The sequence below is a fragment of the Lissotriton helveticus genome, chromosome 1_1, assembly GCF_964261635.1.
Source record: "Lissotriton helveticus chromosome 1_1, aLisHel1.1, whole genome shotgun sequence".
NCBI lineage: Eukaryota > Metazoa > Chordata > Amphibia > Caudata > Salamandridae > Lissotriton > Lissotriton helveticus.
The window spans coordinates 1,355,247,740-1,355,267,020 of record NC_136057.1 but is presented as its reverse complement, the minus strand read 5'-3'; the positions used below and the strand labels follow the sequence as shown (position 1 = coordinate 1,355,267,020).

The window sequence follows — 19,281 nt, the reverse complement described above, 5'->3', positions numbered from 1 at the left end:
AATGTGCCTCCCCCTCGTCACTGACTGACTAGTACCATGGCCCTTCAGTTTTAAGCCAAGAAGTGCCCAGGGTCAAGTGTCCATCAGTGATGCTCGTTACAGAGTGGGCTGGTGTCAGCAACTATAACTAACCCCATCCCACTCAGTGATGAGTAAAAGAAGGTCCTCCTTTTACTGAGGGACCTCTGATAAGATCAGCCGATTAGAGAAGGCGGCGGGATCTTCCTTTCACCAGGAAATGTTTGTGTATTTGTAGATTCATGCTATGAATGGCTGTGTGCATGTTTATGTGCTGGGTGTGAGTTCTGTGTGTATGCTTGTGAAAGAGTGTTTCATGTGTGTGTGCCCATCCCACCCCTGCTGTACATTATGAGCCTCTGCTGTCTTGACTATTGACAAGCTGCGAACATGAACTGTTCTAAGTTATAAATGTAAAAAAGTTAATTTTTTCATTCCCCAAAAGTGGAGGCAACGGATCTTCACACTGAGAAGCATGTATTATTATTAACTGAACCACAGATCATAGTTTCTGACTTACAGCCTTAGTATAACCTAAGCCCAGGAAAATACAGACATAAAGCGAGCCAGCTCACTCAGCAGCACTGTAACAGAGACAATCTGTGCCATGACAAAGAAAACAAAGAAAAACAGAGCAAGCTACAATGATGGGGGTAACATCGACGTTGGGGGGAGTAGAAAAAGAGGCCACCAATAACAACATCTATCAGTCCTCGCCCAAGTTCCATAGAAGGGACAAACACAAGAAAGCAAGTGAAGCTGGGACACTTTGACCAATGAGAAGCAAGGAAATTAGAGTGATGCCAAAGCCAACTAATAGTAAGTAATGGGCAGGCTCCACGCCCATTTTAAGTTCACAAAAGCTCTCTCTGCCACCATGCATACCCTGTTCTCAAGCAAGACCTAAAAAACGGAACAGTGCCCTGTGCTCAAAGAGGGAGCACATAAATGAACCGGTCTTAAACAAGTAGTTCGGAGCATTGGTGAGCTGTAGAGCTGGAGATTCCCTGAAAGGAGCAGGGTACACTCTCATCTCTTAAGACTGCTGCCAATCTGACCTCATTCTACATGATTCCCTTTGCCTATTTTTTTCTAATGGTAATTAGTATTATTTTTTAATGGAGATGCTTTGCCTTTTTTAGTTGCCATATTTAACAAAACTAAGGAAGAGAAGTTTCTTTTGTTGTAAACGTGATCCAAATGTGCTACATGGTTTCCATATTTAGGATGCAGTGATGATAAACTTGATGAAAAACTCGGAGCACAAGTATGTGAACTTCACTTATCATAAAGGTGTCTGTCGTTCCCACTTTGCAATGCGTCTCTTAGTTATTCGAAGACAAAGTTACTCTGCGGATATACTTAAATCCATGGCATTCATTTGATAGGTAAATACAGATTTTTTTATTATTTTGCCTCGCTCTGAGAATGCTGGATGGGCCACTACGCCCATAGATCAATTGATTCCGGTCAAACATATCCCAGGGTCTCTGTTTTTAATTCCTGTTTTGTAGGCCTGTGCGTGGATCAGGCGTGCAACGCCCATAGGGCTCAAAGGGCTTCAGCCCTCCCCCCTCGGTCGTGTGTGACAGGCTGGGCTAAGACAGCTTCTCAGGCTACACACAGACAGTTTTTTGAGCTGCAGTAGGCTTGCTGGTCTGGCGTCTGTACCATTGCAGCTGCACCTGAGTACTTCACAGTTCTCTAAAAGACAATTTACTTGTTAACGAGGCTTTGTTGTGTTGTCACCCCTTGTTAGAGCCCCTGCGTCTCCACTGTGCCTATTGTTGGAAGGGTTTGTTTCCCCCCCCCCCCCGAAATTTTTATTAGCCCCCACCCAAAAAAAAAAATGTGGCTGTAGTTGCGCCTCTGGCGGGGATGGCATTATGGAATGGTCCAGCGACTGGTGAAGGTGGCTAAAACACTAGTCGAAGTAGAGTTGTGCAAATAATCGATTTGCCTCCTGCAGTTGATCTCTTGAATAATGAAATATAAATTAACATACTTTCCGAACATATTTTGATTTTAACATCAACGGTCAACTAGTTACATTATGGCTGCTTCCCTCTTGAGCACTGTGCTCATCCTGGGGGGAGGTGTGAACCCAGTATGTGCATTGTTTCTGGTCCCAGAGAACAGAGGTTCTCGACCCAGGGGTCCAGAAACTTGTCTTGTGGTGGCAGGCTGCCTACAGCCAATCTGTAACCACACCAGGGATGGTAGTTTTTCACCTCTAAGGTGCCCTCCGAGTCCATGGTTCACTAAATCCCACACTGGTATCAGGGAGGGTTTATAGAGAGGAATAGTTTGGTACCAAACACTCCTGGTTTCAGAGAAGCCATCAAGGTGCTGGTAAACTCGAGTTGCCGAGTTTCCAGCCCATATACTCTGTATGGCTTTCCCTGGCACTTACAATGCCTAAGAATGTACTTAAATGTTGGAGGGTCATATTTGCACCTGCAGAAATGCCCATACATGGGGTATAGTGCACCCAGCCTTAGGGCTGTGAGGCCATCTAGAGGGGTGTCTTACCTATACCTGAGGCAGTGCTAGTTGACAAGGCACACAAGCAGTGTGCCATGTTGACTTTGTTGTTTTGTCTGCATCTGGCCCTGCATGCTGCAGTGGCAGTCTGCCCAGCCTAGATCAGGGGTCACTAGGGAACCCTCTTCAGTCCCAATGCCCTAGGTACCAGATACCATTTACAAGGGACTTACTGAGGCCTAAAGGGCCAATTGTGGAACAGTTTCAGTAAAGAACACTGTTACTGGGAACCTGGCAGCAGGGTCCCAGTCCACTTCATTCAAAGTTGCATCAAAAACCAGGCAAAAAGTGTGTGTGTGGAGGTTGGGTACTGCAGCAGAACCCCATTACCCCCAGGTCCCTCCGTCCTCGACACCTTCATTAACTAATGGAGATATTCCATCTCGCTGACAGAAAAAAAGATGAAGAAGGAATTCTGGACCTACCCTCCCCCTCCCGCTGGGAGTACATAAGCGTACAGGTCCCAGCATTCCCTCTGTTCTTTTTTTCTGTCATTCTGACAGGATGTGTTGAAGTGCGAGGAGCGTGGGCGCTCCTTCGTGGACTTACTTCAGGGGGTTTCGTTCCCTCGGATGGATTGCCTCTCCCTCCCTGCCGGGCTTGGGGGGAGTGGCGCGGGCTGCATTGGACGCTTCTCCGGGCCGCGCGTGGATGTTTGGACCCCGTAGGTCCAGCGTTTGCCCGATGGCCGCTCCTCCTGGTCTGCCGGGCTTACTGAGGGGCGTGGCCTCCTTCGTGGCTCCAGATTGGCTGAACTTCGTGACGTCGTCCGTTTTTGCCACTGCCTGTCTTCCGTCTTGAGGCGGGTCAGGCTCTTCTGTCCCGGCGGTTTCTCGGAGGTTTAAAAACCGTGGAAGTGGGTGAGTACCGCCCAGCGGTTTTGGTGTTGCTTGTGGTGCCTACTTATTTGCCTAGTGTGCTATTCATCGTGTGCCTTCTTCTTCATGATGGGGAAGAGTTCAAGGAAGCGGCGGCATAGGGAGAGTTCCTCTTCCTCTTCTTCCAGTGACTCTCGCTCTCCGTCTCCTGCCCGGTCCAGGCGCCGCTGTGGGGGTGGGGATGCGCGCTTGGAGCGCTTGATCAGGGAGACCATTACGGAGATGGGTGATGGTGGGGCCCGCCGCAAAGGGCCAGCTGCGGCTCCGGATTCCTCTGTGTCTTCTGGTGATGAGTCTGCCTGGGTTGGGGACTCTGACCTGAAGGGGAAATACATTGACAAGGACGCCCTGCCTGGCATATTAAAGCATGTGAAGGAGAACATGGGATTCACGGATGAGGCTGCTCCCAGTATCTCTGGGGGTCCTTTGCTGCGGCAGTTCCAGAGTTCTGCCACTGTTGATGTCCCGGTGCATCCCTTTATGAGAGATGTCCTGAAGAGGGAATGGGCTGATGCGGATCGCATTTTGGTTCCGCGATTTATGACTCGCCTTTATCCCCTGCAGGAAATGGCTACTGAACTCCCGGATTCGATCCCCATTGATTCCTTCGTGGCTAGTTTGGTGGGTCACCCTTCTTTGGCGGAGGACGCCGTGCTGAAGGATCCAGTGGACAAGTAGGCTGATGTTGCTCTAGAAAGGTCTATTCTGGTTCCCACCTGGCCTTGAGGTGTTTATGGGACTTATGTTTCGCAGTCCCTGATTGAGTCTCTCTATCAATCGATGGATGATGCCACTGACTGTTCCGGTCTTCTTGAGCACATTGAGCGTCAGGTGGAGCTTCTGTCTGATGTCTCTTTTGACGTTGTGCGCGTGGCTGCACTTTCCGGTGGGGCTTGTGTGGCGACTCGTCGCAGTCTTGTGCTTAAGGACTGGAAGACTGACTGCGCAGAAAGCTTGTGCCTTGCGTTTGCCCTTCCAGGGTTCTATGCTGTTTGGGGAGGGGGGGGGGATGGGGGGGGGAGTTGGAGACCAAATTGCATAAGCTGTTTAAGGAGAAGAAACACTCTTCTTCTTTTAAAGGTTCTGCTGCTGCTACTGTCCCTTCTAAGGCTACATCTTTCTTTCGTCCTTCCTATCGTAGGCAGTTTGGGAAGGGCCAGGGAAGGTTTGCTTCTGGCCGGGGTCGGGATCGTAAAGCCAGGTCCCCTCCTCCCGCTAAACCTCGCTCATGACTCTTTGGCTGTGGTTCCTGGGTTGTTGGTAGGAGGGCGGCTGCACTTCTTCCTGACTGCCTGGGTTCAGTCCTGTTCCGACGCCTGGGTGTTGGATGTTCTTCGAGTGGGGTACGTGGTGGAGTTTTCTGTTCCCCCTTCAGATTCCGGTCTCGGCCTGACTTCCTGGCCTGCTTGCCATTCCAGGAGGGCCCAACTCTCTCAAGGGGTGGCAGATCTTCTTCTGAAGGGTGCCGTTCAGGAGGATTCTCCTTCGGAGGTGGGGTCGGGCTTCTATTCCCTGATCTTTCTGGTGCCCAAAATTACGGGGGGTTTCCGCCTGGTTCTTGATTTAAAGGTTATGAACCGTTGGGTGTTGCGGGTTCCCTTTCGGATGGGGACCTTGCAGAGGGTGATTCCTTTGGTGCTTCCAGGTCACTTCATGTGTACCCTGGGTCTTCAGGACGCATATTACCATGTCCCGGTGCATCCTCGGTCCTGTCGCTTCCTGAGGTTTTGTGTTCGGGCGTCACTATCAGTTTCGGGTTTTACCCTTCGGTCTTCGTTCTGCCCCGAGGGTCTTTACGAAGGTGGTGGCTCCTTTGGTCGCCTGGCTCCATCTTCAGGGGGTGATGGTGTATCCCTATCTAGACGATTGGTTAATCCATGCTCCCTCTAGGGTCCTGTTGTTGGAGGCCAGGGAGTTGGTGTGTTCTGCGTTGCATCAGCACGGGTTTCTGATCAACTTGCCCAAGTGCCAGCTAACTCCGTCTCCAGACCTGGTGTTCATTGGGGGTCGGTTTCGCACGGATCTCAACCGTGTGTTCCTGCCCGATCCTCGGATTGTGACCCTGGTGTCCCTTGCTTGGCGTTTCCGGGCGGGGGGTTCCTTTACGGTGCGCCTCTTGTTGCGTCTTATGGGTCTGATGGCAGCGACTGTCTTTACGGTGGCCTGGGCTCGTTTTCACCTGCACCCCATGTGGGGGTACCTTCTGTCTCACTGGAATCCGTTGTCCCGCGATTTGAGTTTCTTCTGCCAGTGTCTCCTGTGATCCTCCCTACTCTTCTTTGGTGGTCGGCGCGGGTCCATCTGTCTCAGGTTCTCCCTTTGCAGCCTTCTACTTCGCTGGTCTTGACGACGGATGCCAGCTCCTTGGGGTGGGGGCGACCTTGGGGTCCCGGTCTCTTCAGGGTCCTTGGTCCCTCCTGGAGAGCCGCCGGTCTTCCAACTGGCGGGAGTTGACTGCTGTGTCCCGTGCTGTGATGGGGTTTCGAGACCGGTTGCTCGGCAGGAACGTTTTGGTGAGGTCGGACAATATGGTGTCAGTGGCCTATCTCAATCATCAAGGGGGGGTTTGTTCGGCCTCCTTGAACGCGGTGGTGGTTCCCCTGTTCTGTTGGGCGGAGGGTCATCTGCTGTCTCTGACTGCGATTCATCTCAGGGGTGTGGACAACTGTGCGGCAGATGTCCTGAGTCGCTGCTTTCCGGGTACTCTGGAGTTGTCTCTCACCGGGGTTGCGTTTCAGCTTGTGTGCGGGAGGTTTGGGCATCCCTTTCTGGACCTCTTTGCCTCCCGGCACAATGCGCAGCTTCCCCGCTCTGCTCCCGGTTTCTGTAGGAGGGTTGTTGGGGGCTGGATGCCCTGTCAGTTCCCTGGCCATCCCGCCTGCTCTATGCCTTTCCTCCTCTGGCGCTGATTCCCCGGTTTCTGTCCCGCCTGTGTCTGGAAGATCGGGAGGTGGTTGTGGTTCTGCCCTTTTGGCCTCGGAGGTCGTGGTTTCCGATGGTACGTCTTCTGGCTGTGCGGGGCCCTTGGTTTCTCCCCCCGTCCCCGTCTCCCCTGAGGTCCTCCCCATCCCTGTCTCTTCTCCGGTTGCCGCTGTCGGAGTGGAGGTTGAGAGGCAGGGGTGGCGACGGCGAGGTTTCCCGGAACACTTAGCGGTGGCTATTCAAGGTTCCCGTCGGCCTTCTACCCTCAAGTCTTATGATCGGCATTGGGGTAACTTCAGTCGTTGGTGTTCGGCGTTGAGCCTTTCCCCTTTGCACTGTTCTTTGCAGGCTTTGCTTCAATTTTTGTGGGAAGGTTTCGAGAATGGTTGGGCTGTGTCCACTTTGCGTGTTCAGTGGGCGGCTGCTCGGGCTTTTCGTTCCCCGTGGGGTAACCTTTCAGATGGTGAGGACTGGGTCTCTCTTCTGCTCCGCAGCTTTTCTCTTTCTCGTCCGGTTTCCTGGCCTTCTTTTCCCCTGTGGGATTTGCTCATGGTCCTTCGGGCTTTGATTGGTCCTCCTTTTGAGCCTTTGTCGGAGGTGGATTTGAAGTTTGTTACCTTGAAAGTTGTGTTTCTGGTGGCCTTCACCTCTGCTCGTCGCCTTGGCGAGTTGGGGGCCTTGATGGCGCGTGAACCTTTCTTGTCCTTTTCGGAGGGTGGGGTGGTGCTTCACCTTGATTCGTCCTTCGTGCCTAAGGTCGCTTCTCGGTTTCACAGGTGTCAGGAGTTGGTCTTACCTGCGTTGGGCTCTGTTCTGGAGTCTCCGGGTGGTCCCTGTTGGTCCTTGTTGGATGTGTGCAGGGCTTTGCGCGTTTATCTTGAGCGCACGGCGGCCTTTCGTGTGACTAATTCCCTGTTTGTCTCCTTTGGGGCTGCTTCCCGTGGGCGTAGGGCTTCATCTGTGTCTATAGGTCGCTGGCTGAAACCGGTTTTTCCTTGGCCTACTCTCTTTCTGGGTCCCCTCCTCCGGTGGGTGTTCAGGGTCGTTCTACGAGGGGGTGGCGGCCTCTTGGGCTGAGGTCCGGGGTGTCCCTCTCTCTGAGATTTGTAGGGTGGCCACTTGGGCTTCTTCCAATACTTTCATCAGGCATTATCGCCTTCTCAATTTGCTGGGCGATGAGGGCAGTTTTGCTTTGGGGGTGTTGGGTTGTGTTCACCCATTTTCTCAATAAATCTTTGGGTTTCCTTGCTGTCCTGGTGGTTTGTTGTGTTTTTTCTTTGGGGATGTAGGCCGGGGTTTGCTTTGGTATTTCTCCATTAGTTAATGAAGGTGTTGAGGACGGAGGGACCTGGGGGTAATGTCCTATTATTTACCGGTAATCTTCATTACTCCGGGTCCCGTAGTACTCGACACCTTCATGGGTTCCCTCCCTCCCTCCCTCCCGATCTGCCGGCCTTCATCCTTGGCTTGGTATTTCAGAGGGAATGCTGGGACCTGTACGCTTATGTACTCCCAGCGGGAAGGGGAGGGGAGGTCCAGCATTCATCATTCTTCTTTTTTTCTGTCAGCGAGATGGAATATCTCCATTAGTTAATGAAGGTGTCGAGGACTACGGGACCCAGAGTAATGAAGATTACCTGTAAGTAATAGGACATTTTCTCACACTCCCTTTCTGTACCAACTTTATTGAGGGAACGAATGGTAACTCTGGTCCATGAGGATCATGTGGGTATGACTGAAACCATTTTTTACTGGTTTCCATTATCCTACTGTGAAGTAGACATTCATGTCAGCAGATGTTCTATTTGTGGCAATGATGAAAAAACCCTTCCTGCATGTAGATGCCAGGTGACATCTGGTGAACTACCAGAAAGGTCCTTAGATCAAGGTGAGAATCGACTTCATAGGACTCTTGGATGCGTCATTCAATTGTATTATTCAATTACTTCAGTAAATAGATTGAAGTCAAATTTTTGTCCCAAGCCGCAACTGTAGAAGTAATACAATTCTTGAAAGTAGTATTCTGTCTGGAGGATTTCCCTGGCAATTAGTTGGTGACAATGGCGTACAGTTTGTGTCACATGAAATTATGAATTTCTTAAAAATGAATGAGGTGGTGCGCATCAAATCCTCTACATACCATCCCTACAGTAATAGACAAGTTGAATAGGCAATCTGTTTAATCGAAGAAACAATCTAGATGGCATTAAAAACACATGTCCCAAGTTGACGCAGTTCTTAGGACGAGGCTGTGGTCCACCGCACTACCTCACACAACACCACAGGAAATTAGTCATAACAGAATGACATCCCTATGGCTCGCTGCTATGTAAAAATGGGAAAGCAGGATTCTGGCAGTGTTTTCAGTTAACCTCAATCCGGTTTATTGGGGTGTTCTTGTCAGGTTATTGCTATGTTGTATGGTATTTTGGAGAGTGGTTTCCGTCCATGGTTAGTGTTAATGTACAATTGCAAATTGTTGTCAATGTCCTGCCAGTGCTTGTTTCTAGGGTCTGGTTTGATACAATGAGGCTTGTGAAGTGTGAGAGTCAGAGATTTGGTGGAGTCTCTTGTCTTGCTTGTGAGGTCAGGCATGAATTGTTTATTTGTGGTCTGAGGGACAGAAGAAATACACTGTGTCTGTGGTGTTCAAGGGTGGTTAGCAGGGATGATTTTTTTGTATTGACAGGTTTGAGACAAGGTGTATCGCATAATTGTGGTGTACTTGCAATGTTGTAGGAATAGTGTGTTGCCCATAGCGGAGTTATACATATTGTCATTTTTTTTATATTGTGCGATTGTGAGAGTTGTACTCATGATGCTTTGATGCTTTGGGTGAGTGGCAGTGTTTACATGATTATGCTTTTACTAGGGAGACATGTTGCTGTCTTTGTGTAGCTGGGAGAGGTGTTGTATTCCAGTTCGAAGGAAGTATTCAGAGGTGCACGGCCGAGCTATCACAGTGATCTGAGTAAGAGAGTCTTCTGGCAGTATGTGAACAACTAGCATGGCAGACAAAGAGTGTTGATGAAACATTTGTTTACCATTTTACATGGAAACTAACTTGAACTAATACATTAACCATGCTCTTCATTAGAGGAAGGAAGGTGCTCGGTTACAAATAGTCACATATCCTTTCTTTGGTCTACTCAGTACCCTGAGACCACCATTTTGGAGGGCCCCCACACATCACAAAAGATAATGAAGTGGCCCTCTACACATCCGGCCTCCTCTTCAAGAGGTCATTGTTACAGCACCCAAGCTAACTGCAACACCAAATACAGCAGGGGCTGCAGCAGGTCAGAACTGAGGGACAGTGACATATCTCACAGGAGACTGAAGGGGACTCCCACTTACTGCAATAGACGCAGGCGGTCCTTCAGCACCTTGCGCTGCCTGTTCACGGACTTCTTGAAGACCTCCTGCAAGAGACGGCTCCGGGGGCCACTCCCAGCACATCGCGGAGCATGTATTGGTTCCGGGTGATCCCGGCTGCAAGAGAGGGGTGGAGCATTACATAGATGCACATATCCAATTGTATTGGAATTATGTGTCAGAGCACATGCACTAGGCCTGATTAGCAGTGTCCCAGTCCAAAAAACAGCAGCAAAAAGGAGCACTTACTCACAGTCAATCACAGCAAACCAACACATTTCAAATATGTCCCTAGAGGCACTCTAACTGTTCCTACGAGGGGCTGTCACACAGTCAGTGCTGATACTGTAGTATTAGGTAGTTGCATCACTCTCTACTACGCAAACATAAACAAACAGATCAAGATGGAGTCGTACATCAGCTCACAGCGAAGAACAATCAAACATTCGACACACGACACAGGCCTTATCTTGAGGCACACACTGCCAAGAAAACAAAGACAGCACGGTCCAGCATGCAACGCTGAAAAAGTGCAAATTCACCTCCCAGAAGCGTACTTCAGAAAGACAGTCCAAGCCTGGCCTACTCATATAACCTAGGACAGTTAAAGCCCAGCTTGCTGCAGTCCCTGCATTTACCATGACCCCAAGACCCGGCCCACCAATGGGCATCCTTTGCTCCATCTGTGGTCTCATCACAGGAGTAAAGGAATAGAACTACACCAACCCAGCCCTCCAGGAGGTACAGCAGCAGCTGCTCCGTTGGGCCTGCATCATCTCCAAAACCTGTTGCATCACCTACACAAAGCTGCAAAACATGGCGTACCTGTGTTGATGCCTAAAAAACAAACCATCTCAGCTACGCAATGTAATACATGGAGCCACAACATCACCCAGCTCGAAACAAGCATTGAAAATGCAATAGGTCTCGCAATAGAAGAGTTTGACCTTTTTCGTTTTGCAAATGGATGAGTGGCGTTGCGTGGATGAGTGGCGTTGCGTGGATGAGTGGCGTGTGTGAGTGGCGTTGCGTGTGTGAGTGGCGTTGCGTGTGTGAGTGGCGTTGCGTGTGTGAGTGGCGTTGCGCGGATGAGTGGTGGATGTGGTGGTGGATGCGGTGGTGAAGTGGTGGTGGATGCGGTGGTGAAGTGGTGGTGGATGTGGTGGATGTGGTGGTGGATGTGGCGTTGGATGTCATGGTGGATGTGGTGGTGGATGAGGTGGTGGATGTGGTGGTGGATGTGGTGGTGGATGTGATGGTGGATGTGATGGTGGATGTGGTGGTGATGGATGCGGTGGATGTGGTGGTTGTGGATGCGGTGGATGTGGTGGTGGTGGATGTGGTGGATGCGGCGGTGGTGGTGGATGGGGTGGTGGTGGTAGTGGTGGATGGGGTGGTGGTTGTAGTGGATGTGGTGGTGGATGTAGTGGTGGTGGGTGTGGTGGTGGTGGGTGTGGTGGTGGTGGTGGATGCGGTGGTGGTGGATGTGGTGGTGGTGGATGTGGTGGTGGTGGATGTGGTGGTGGTGGATGTGGAGGTGATGGTGGATGTGTTGGTGAAAGCACAAGGAGGCAATAAGGCCTCAAAGGGTGCCTGGCATAACACCCTCTTCCCCTATTTCCACCCCCAAAAAGATTCCGCTGACCACATAAACCCATTACTGACGTGCCAAAGTCTAACCCAGTATAAGTATACCCTACGTGGTTTTCAAACAGTTGGTGTGCAGGGGTATAGAAGCTGAAATTAAGAACAGAAGAGGACTGGGATGGATAAGCAAGGTCGGAGGTCAAACATGCCATCTCAAATTCTTTCGGGGTGGGGGCAAGGAACGCACGGCAGGAAGTGTCGGCCTGTGTCAAAGCAGCAGCCAGCTGGGAGATGAGCACGTGCCTTTTGGGGGTGGGCTGTTGCAGAGAGTGCTCACGTGACCTTCCTCAACACAAACAATGCGCATTCAAACCCTCCAGGGGAGGGGTGGGCGTACTTGGACCAGGAGGTTAATTGCGGCTGGCAAGTGGCACGCTATTTTAATGCAATATGGAGTTTTGTGCAACGTGTGAGTTTGGGCTGCGGGGGACTGTGGGAGTAGGCAGCAAAAATGCTTGTTAGTATGGAGTGCTAAAAGGTAATATGCGAGAAAGTTATTTCAAAAGTATTGTGTGTGTGAAGGAAGATTGTATGGGTGAATGGCAGAGTATGGATAAGGAAGAGTGGGGGGCAAAAGATATAAGAGCAGCAACTTGTTGATAGTAAAGTTATGGAAGGCAAAAGGAATGTGAGCATATTTGTAGAGGCGAACTAAATTGTTTTTGTGTGTTGTCGTGTTATTTAACAGAAATAACTAACAATTGTAGCATTGTAATAACATATAAAAACAAGTAAACAATAATGAGAAGTAGTAGAAATACAAAAGTTGCAGTACAGCTCCAAATTGTTATATTAAAATGGATGCTGTAGTAGGTAGAGACAGGGAGGGAGAGAAGAAGATAGTAGCAGTTGCGTAAGAGTAAGGTAGTATTGTGTGCAAATGGTATGATGTATTATAAAAAAACAATAAGGGCTTAATGGAGAAAGGGAGGGTTAAGAGCACGAAAGATGGCAAGCAAATAGTAGTGGCATGTAGCTAAAGCAGAAGGGACTCAAGAAAAAGGGAGGTAGGGAGGGAGAAAGCAGGAAGTGCAGTATGGTAAAGTGTTAGTTTGTGTTAAAGCAAATAGTAGCAGATGCACTGAAGGCGCCTTGCAGTCTGTATTTTTTTTTTTGCAAGTAAATGGTCCGGTATTTAATTAAAATAAAAGAAGGGACTTGTAGGACACAGGATGAGAGGAGCGCGCAGGACGTCAAGCAAATAGTAGCAGATGCATCGAAGGTGCCTTCCAGTCTGACAACACAGAATAGATGGTGAGGTAGATTAGGTTAAGGAGAGGCCGCGCATGAAGTAATGAAGCGGACGCGCTTTGTGGTGGGGGAGGGGGGTGCATCTGTTCTGTTAAAGTGTTCATGAGTCTGTATGAAGGGGCTTATATGTTTGTGTGTGAATTTTATAGTTGTCAAATTCTTTGTAGTTGAGAGAGGCAAACTGAAAATACAGAATGACAGAAAAGAGACGGGTGAAAAGGAAAGCAAAAAAGAGACGGAACCAGCTTTGCAAAGGGGCAGATGGAAATGATCTAGACAAAAGACGAGAGGGAAACCTGAGCAATGCAGGCAGAGAGAGAGTGAGGGTTCGAGAAAAGAATGAGGCGTTGCGGTTCTCTTTCTCCCTCTGGTCCCTCCTACCTGGGATGATCCCTCGCTTGTGAAAAAGGGAGAAGAAACGGTTTTCACGTGAAAGGGCATGTTTTGGGATCAACTTCAAATACACACGTGCAAATTGTGAGATCGGGAAATGCATTGTGTCATTCCTTCAGAGGAATAAATGGAAAAAATGCTTCCGTGCGGCAGCGCTGATTGAGCCGAGTATGTAAGAGGAAAACAGCTTAGGGAGCCACTAGAAGCTTTGCCTTCATCCAGAGCGATTCTGGCGGGCTGAGATTGGGAGGGTTTCAGCGCTGCTAACTTTTCGCTGGGATTTCACGTGGTGCGTGCGCACACAAAGAAGGGAGGGGTAGTGAGAGAGAGGAAGGGGGAGAAGAGAGAGGGTAGTGGTACACGAGTGCAACTTGTGAGATTGTTAAAAGCATTGTGTCATTTCTTCAGAGGAATAAGTGACTCCGGGGAAAAGGGAGGGGGCGGAGCGGAGAGGAATAAATGGAAAAAAATGCTTCCGTGCGGCAGCGCTGATTGAGCCGAGTATGTAAGAGGAAAACAGCTTAGGGAGCCACTAGAAGCTTTGCCTTCATCCAGAGCGATTCTGGCGGGCTGAGATTGGGAGGGTTTCAGCGCTGCTAACTTTTCGCTGGGATTTCACGTGGTGCGTGCGCACACAAAGAAGGGAGGGGTAGTGAGAGAGAGGAAGGGGGAGAAGAGAGGGGGTAGTGGTACACGAGTGCAAATTGTGAGATTGTTAAAAGCATTGTGTCATTTCTTCAGAGGAATAAGTGACTCCGGGGAAAAGGGAGGGGGCGGAGCGGGTAAAAAAAAAAAACAAGATGGAGGGAAGGCAGAGAAGGGGAGGGGGGAGGAGAAATGCGACATGGCGGGCAGGGGAGGGGGCGGAGCGGGGAGAGGGTGTGAAAGCAGCAGGGGTCTGGTGTGCGGCTGAGGGAACTTAAGAAATGCGACACGGCAGGCAGGGGAGGGGGCGGAGCGGGGGTGTGGGAGGAGTGCGCCTGAGGGAAAATACATGCAAGGCAGGCGGCTGGGGGCATGTGCACGCGCTTTTAAGCTCAATGCGCATGCGCATTGAGCTTGAATTTCACGGGCACTGCAAGGAATCGCCACGATTCCTTGCAAGTTGGTTAAAGACTGTTTAAGCCCCCATAGTCTCGCAAGCTCGATGCGCATGCGCATCGACAGGCGAGACCTAAAAAGGAGAATACAAAATTCAAGCAGTGTGATCAAAGGGACGAGAATGGCAGCCTCGTTCACGTCAGGCTCGTGTCCTCCATTTTGTAATTCATAAAGGCACTGAGACCCAGCGCCAAAGGGAGAAGCTCTCTCTGATCTACAATAAAATCCATCCTTTTGCTTACCCATCTATACAATGTCCACTCCTCCCCACTAATGTTCATGATCCTGAATATTTCTGTGAGGCCTTTTTATTGGGGTCAAGAGGCAGTCAATGGTTACTGGGCCCCTAGACTGCTGCTCTCCAGCTGGATAGCCAAGTTAGTCTCGTGGGTACTCGACTATCGGCGTAGCAGAATCAAGCACACATCGCTTACTTAAGGAGGCGAAGAGGGCGGAAAACAGATTACCACAGTGAATAACACTGATTAACTTCATTTACAAGCCAGTGCTTTGACTTCAAATCCGTTTCCGGTGCAGAGGTACAACCCCAAACATATTTCTAAGTCCTTAACACCAAGCACTAGATTGCCTTTAACGGTCAAATAAACTCAAAATGAAACTGTATTAGCTTATTTTTCATTTTAAACAAAAACTACCTGAAATTTGTGCATCGCCAAAGGAAATCACTGAACTCACATTTTTGTGTGAGGAAGAAACCCTTACAGTTATCAACACTCTTCCTGACAGAACAAAACCCAGGACAAGCAGGATCGTCACACACAGAGGGTAGTCGGGGCTCTTTGTGCCAGGCTTTTGGAGGCCAGCTCTCCTGTTACAATTTTTTTAAAATAATAAAATAGAAAGCCTGACTTGTTCCTTCTTAAGGGCGCTAACCAGAGAATGCCCCAAGGTGGCACCAAATACTTTGTTTTCACTTTCCGTGCTTCCTAGCTGCAGTTGCTTCTTGGATCAGTAACCCAATAGGGGCCCCGCAAAAGTTTTCTACCCTGGCTACACCAAAGGTTCTGACATGCCTGTAGCATTCTTAAGACTGTACAAAGCTCAGATGCGCTCTGGTCCATTAGATAGTTTCAAAGTCTCCATAGTCCGGATTCTAAAAGAAGGATAGGATCCAATGGACCACGCAAGTCAATTCCAAACTCGCTTTTAAAATTGGAATACAAACATAGGTCAAACTTCCAGCAAACACACTAATAACTATTTGATATAATGTAGCCTGCACAGACCGGCCTCATATCGACACCATTAACCCCTTCACTGCTGCTATCTCACTGGATGCAGACAATGCTTCCACTAATAAATCAAGGAGCTTTTTAGTGGCCACATTAGTAAGAGCAAACCCAAGCCATACTTTTGACAGGGCAATCATATCAGTTTCTTAGAGGCCTGTAGTGTCTCGCATTACTCCCCCACCCCCAAACAGCGACCCAGCAGGGATTTCCACTGTCCCCTCTACTTTTTGCTAGTCACCCTGGTACCTTTGATCAGAGCACATCAGGCCAAAGGGCTGCAGGATGGCATAAAATCAGAACACACTGCCTACAAACTGGATGCTTATATGAGCAACTTTATGCGATTAATTTCCAACGTGGATTTATTTTCAGGACGTAAAAATAACTGTGAAAAATGCATAAAAACTAGAACGTGCTTGTCCCTTCTGAGGCAGAGATACACCCACAAACATTTCTAGCTTCTTGGAGATTGTATTTCTAGAACAATGGCCTCATGGGCAAAGTCATTGGGGCTGCAGTCAGGGCTTTTACTACAATGGTTATGCAGTAGTTTTTGATGCACCAGTAATTGGGGAAGAGGAACTTGACGAAAGTGATACAATGTAGCAATCTTCCTACAGTATGCTCGGCCTTCTGATTTAATGGTTTTGGCTCTAGATGCAAGCCTGGACAAGTCAATAACTGAAGTTCCATCTGCTGAGGTTCCCTCGCCAGAAACAGTCAAAGGAACCTTAACCCAAATGCAAAGAAGGGTCCCACTCAGTGAAGAAGATTATATTGTCCAAATGTCCTTTTGAATTCTGATCTTCAAGGCATTGATTGGTGAATGACTGCCCAATCAGGGCACAGTTCAAAGGCGTTGAAAAAAGCCTACAAGACCCAATTTAGTTTTCTGGTTTTTGAACAGTGGCAGATGAAACAGTAGATGAAGCAAGATCGCTTACCTTTTGTCCACTGGGGCCTCCTGCCACTGGATAAGGACCCACATCCCTAAAAAGCGAAACACAAGTTAATAATCCAACTCTTTAGCGGCATGTGCCCCAAAATGGAGGCAGAAGAGCTTTAGATATAATGGTGCAGGGACGCATGTACTAAACATGTGACTCGAGTGTACCAGTTCCTCTGCATTAAGACCACGGCTCTGCTCACCAATGCCCCCCCCCCTGCAGTTAGCAGACAAGTTGTCAGGAGATAGGGAGGCAAAGAATTCTGGGTAGTGTAGGCACCTTCCTCTGCCTGCCACAGGCCAATTAATGCGTGTCTCTGACAGCAGAGATAAGGCCTGGGGAAAGAAACGGAGCTTAGTGGATGTTTTCTTTAGTACCCTTTAGGAGGAATTTAAGCAGATCTAACGTTAACAGCACAAATTTGGAAAGCGTGATAACTAGCAATATCGTCATTTCTTTCGAAAACCCAACCCGCATCGCTAAGTGCAAGCCTAAAAAAAATGTGAGCTGACAGTGGCAAAGCTTAAAGACGCCAGTTTAGCTGTGGCATCTCCTTTTACTGCTTCTGAAACCTTTCAACTGGAAATGAATTACAGGAGCACAGAAATGAGATTAGGTGACCCAGATGCTGCACTGGTGCATGTCCGCTAAGTGGGGTCATCCGGCTGTTAAGATTGGGTAAATTTACCTACTTGAGCCCAGGCCTGGTTCATTTTTTGGGTCGCAGGGATGAGGGGGTGCATGGGGTTTACAGATGAGCCAGACCTCCCAGGAGAGCCCCCAATGACATGGGCTCTTTCTTTTCACCGGGGAGGCACAATGTTTGCCCACTCTCTGTCAAGCCAATATCTCAAAACTACATTCAAAGGAATCCAAAATTCCTCTCACTTGATATGGGGATCGCTGCAGTATTCATGGTCTGGATACCAGGGGGGCAGAAAGAGTATTTGGGCTCCAAGGGTGAGCGGGTAGCTCGACTCGATACCAGGACAAGTCAACGACCAACCCTATATTTTCTTTTTAAAGAAGAAATCATTCCCTGGAGGCTGCTGTGCTTTCCACCCTCCCTAAAGAGTGCAGGTTGGGGGTAAACTCAACAAGCCACAGGGAGGTGTGCTGATTATGTGCCACATAGAGATGGTGCACAGTCAGGCGTCCCTTTGGAGGGGGTAAGGGGGATCCATGGACCCCCACACACTCCCCTGCAGGTGGATGCAATAACGGCTTGCTAAGGAGGATGCCTTTTCCTCTCTTCAAAGAGTGTCCGCATGAGTATTCCCATGCCAGAGTGGGACCAGGGCTGGGTCAAAAATTCCTGCCATAAGTGCTCCTGGGCTACCCTATGTGGAAAAGTATGATGGATTATGCTCTAAGGCCTTCTGAGCTGAGTTCATCTCCCCAGGTGCCCGTGAGCACCTGTGGGAGCCTATGGGATGTCTGGGTTGCTCCAGGCCAGGAGGGCGTCCCATTTCTGTGCACAAGAAAGAACACAACAGCTTCCGTCTGCATCACTCTGAGTACAGAGGACAGTCCTTACCCGGACTGTCTGTAGGTAAACCTGCTTTGTCCGAGACCACCTATGAAATGAGGAGAAACCTATGTGTGTCCCCAGTTTCCTCCAACAGCCCTGAAGAACCTTCAGCTCCAACCACTGGCATGAGCAAGTCAGGACTGCTGGGCGAAGACACGCTTAATCCAGGACCACTGAACATGAACATTTATCTATCTAGCGGGTTCAGAGGTATCTGTATTTGAACAATGGGTCTTGTGTCTCCAACTCTGTTTTTGCCTGTTAGAGCCTGTTTTCCTAGATCTATGATCATCCCTTCCACGAAGACAATCCACCAACAAGGCATGGTTTCAAAGTGACAGGGCCTTTGAATTGACAGACACCAGAATCATATGTAGTCCGCAAGCCTCTGGGCTAGTGGACTGGACGCCCTTTGATCATGCCCAGACACTGGGCACTGGAGGTTATCCACCTTGTCTTCTAAGAGGACCATTTGGGTTGGTCATGATCCTTTGAACAAAGGGCAAGGAGGCACTACCAAAAAGACCGAGAGGGACCTTTCTCAGTCAGGCTGTAAAGGGAGAGGTAAACACATCTTTACAACTTTATTTCTATAGTAACCAGAAAGAGCTAAGCTGGAGGAGAGACAGAAGAGGTGCAGCTGGATGACCTGAGAAGTGAGGGGCAGATCTGGGGTCAATGCGATGGGGAGGCAGAGGCAGACTTGGGGTGAGGGTGATGGGAAGCAAGGGGCAGGCCTGTGGTCTGTGCGATGGAGAAAGAGGGCCACACCTGGAGTGCCAAGAACTAGACAGTGGTGTAGGTTCTATTGGAGCAGCAGGTGCAGCGCACCGGGGTCCCGAGGCTCATTGAACCCTGATTATTGATGTATTTTGTAAGACAAACAGTAGCCAGGAGGGAAGATTCCTTCTTTGGACTAGGGTGTATGACACACTTACTATGACACTGGTACAAGGAGTCTCCTTTACTCACCAGCCAGCAGCAGCAGCAAGACAAACGCCATAAACCGAGGTTCGGTTCGGCTGTTCTCACCTAAACGTAAAACAAGCACAGTTGGTAAAGGCCACCTGGAACTAGACGCCAAAGAATACAAATCTCTGCAAAACTCTAAGGATGCTGGCTAATGTGTGATAAAACATGGAGTTCCCTTGCGGAAGGGGAGACGCCGATTAGTGCCCCTAAATGTGAATGCTTGTTTGCGTGCTAGTCGTTGGTTTAAGTGCATGCTGGGGGTTGTGTAATCTCAGACATTGTATTTTGGGAATAGAGATACGCAACAGAAGTTGTCTCCTCTCTGTGGAGGGGTGATTGCCTCCTGCAAACTTGGGACGGTGCATTTGACTGGATGCTCTATTGCAGGTGAGGCTTGTCGTGGTTAGATAAACACTGAGTAATAACCCTGTTAACGTCGGGGGCACGTA

General features: G+C 49.3%; 1 protein-coding gene across 1 annotated transcript in view; it reads right to left on the bottom strand.

Moving 5' to 3' along the window:
* The window catches only part of LOC144772924 (uncharacterized), a 180,047-nt gene that overhangs the window by 145,262 nt on the left and 15,504 nt on the right, over positions 1-19,281 (bottom strand). The window contains exons 4-6 of the mRNA XM_078657624.1: positions 18,833-18,892; positions 16,327-16,372; positions 9,720-9,854 (exon numbers count right to left, since the gene is read on the bottom strand). Coding sequence (XP_078513750.1) covers positions 9,720-9,854; positions 16,327-16,372; positions 18,833-18,892 — 241 coding nt within the window. The remainder of the gene's footprint in view (positions 1-9,719; positions 9,855-16,326; positions 16,373-18,832; positions 18,893-19,281) is intronic.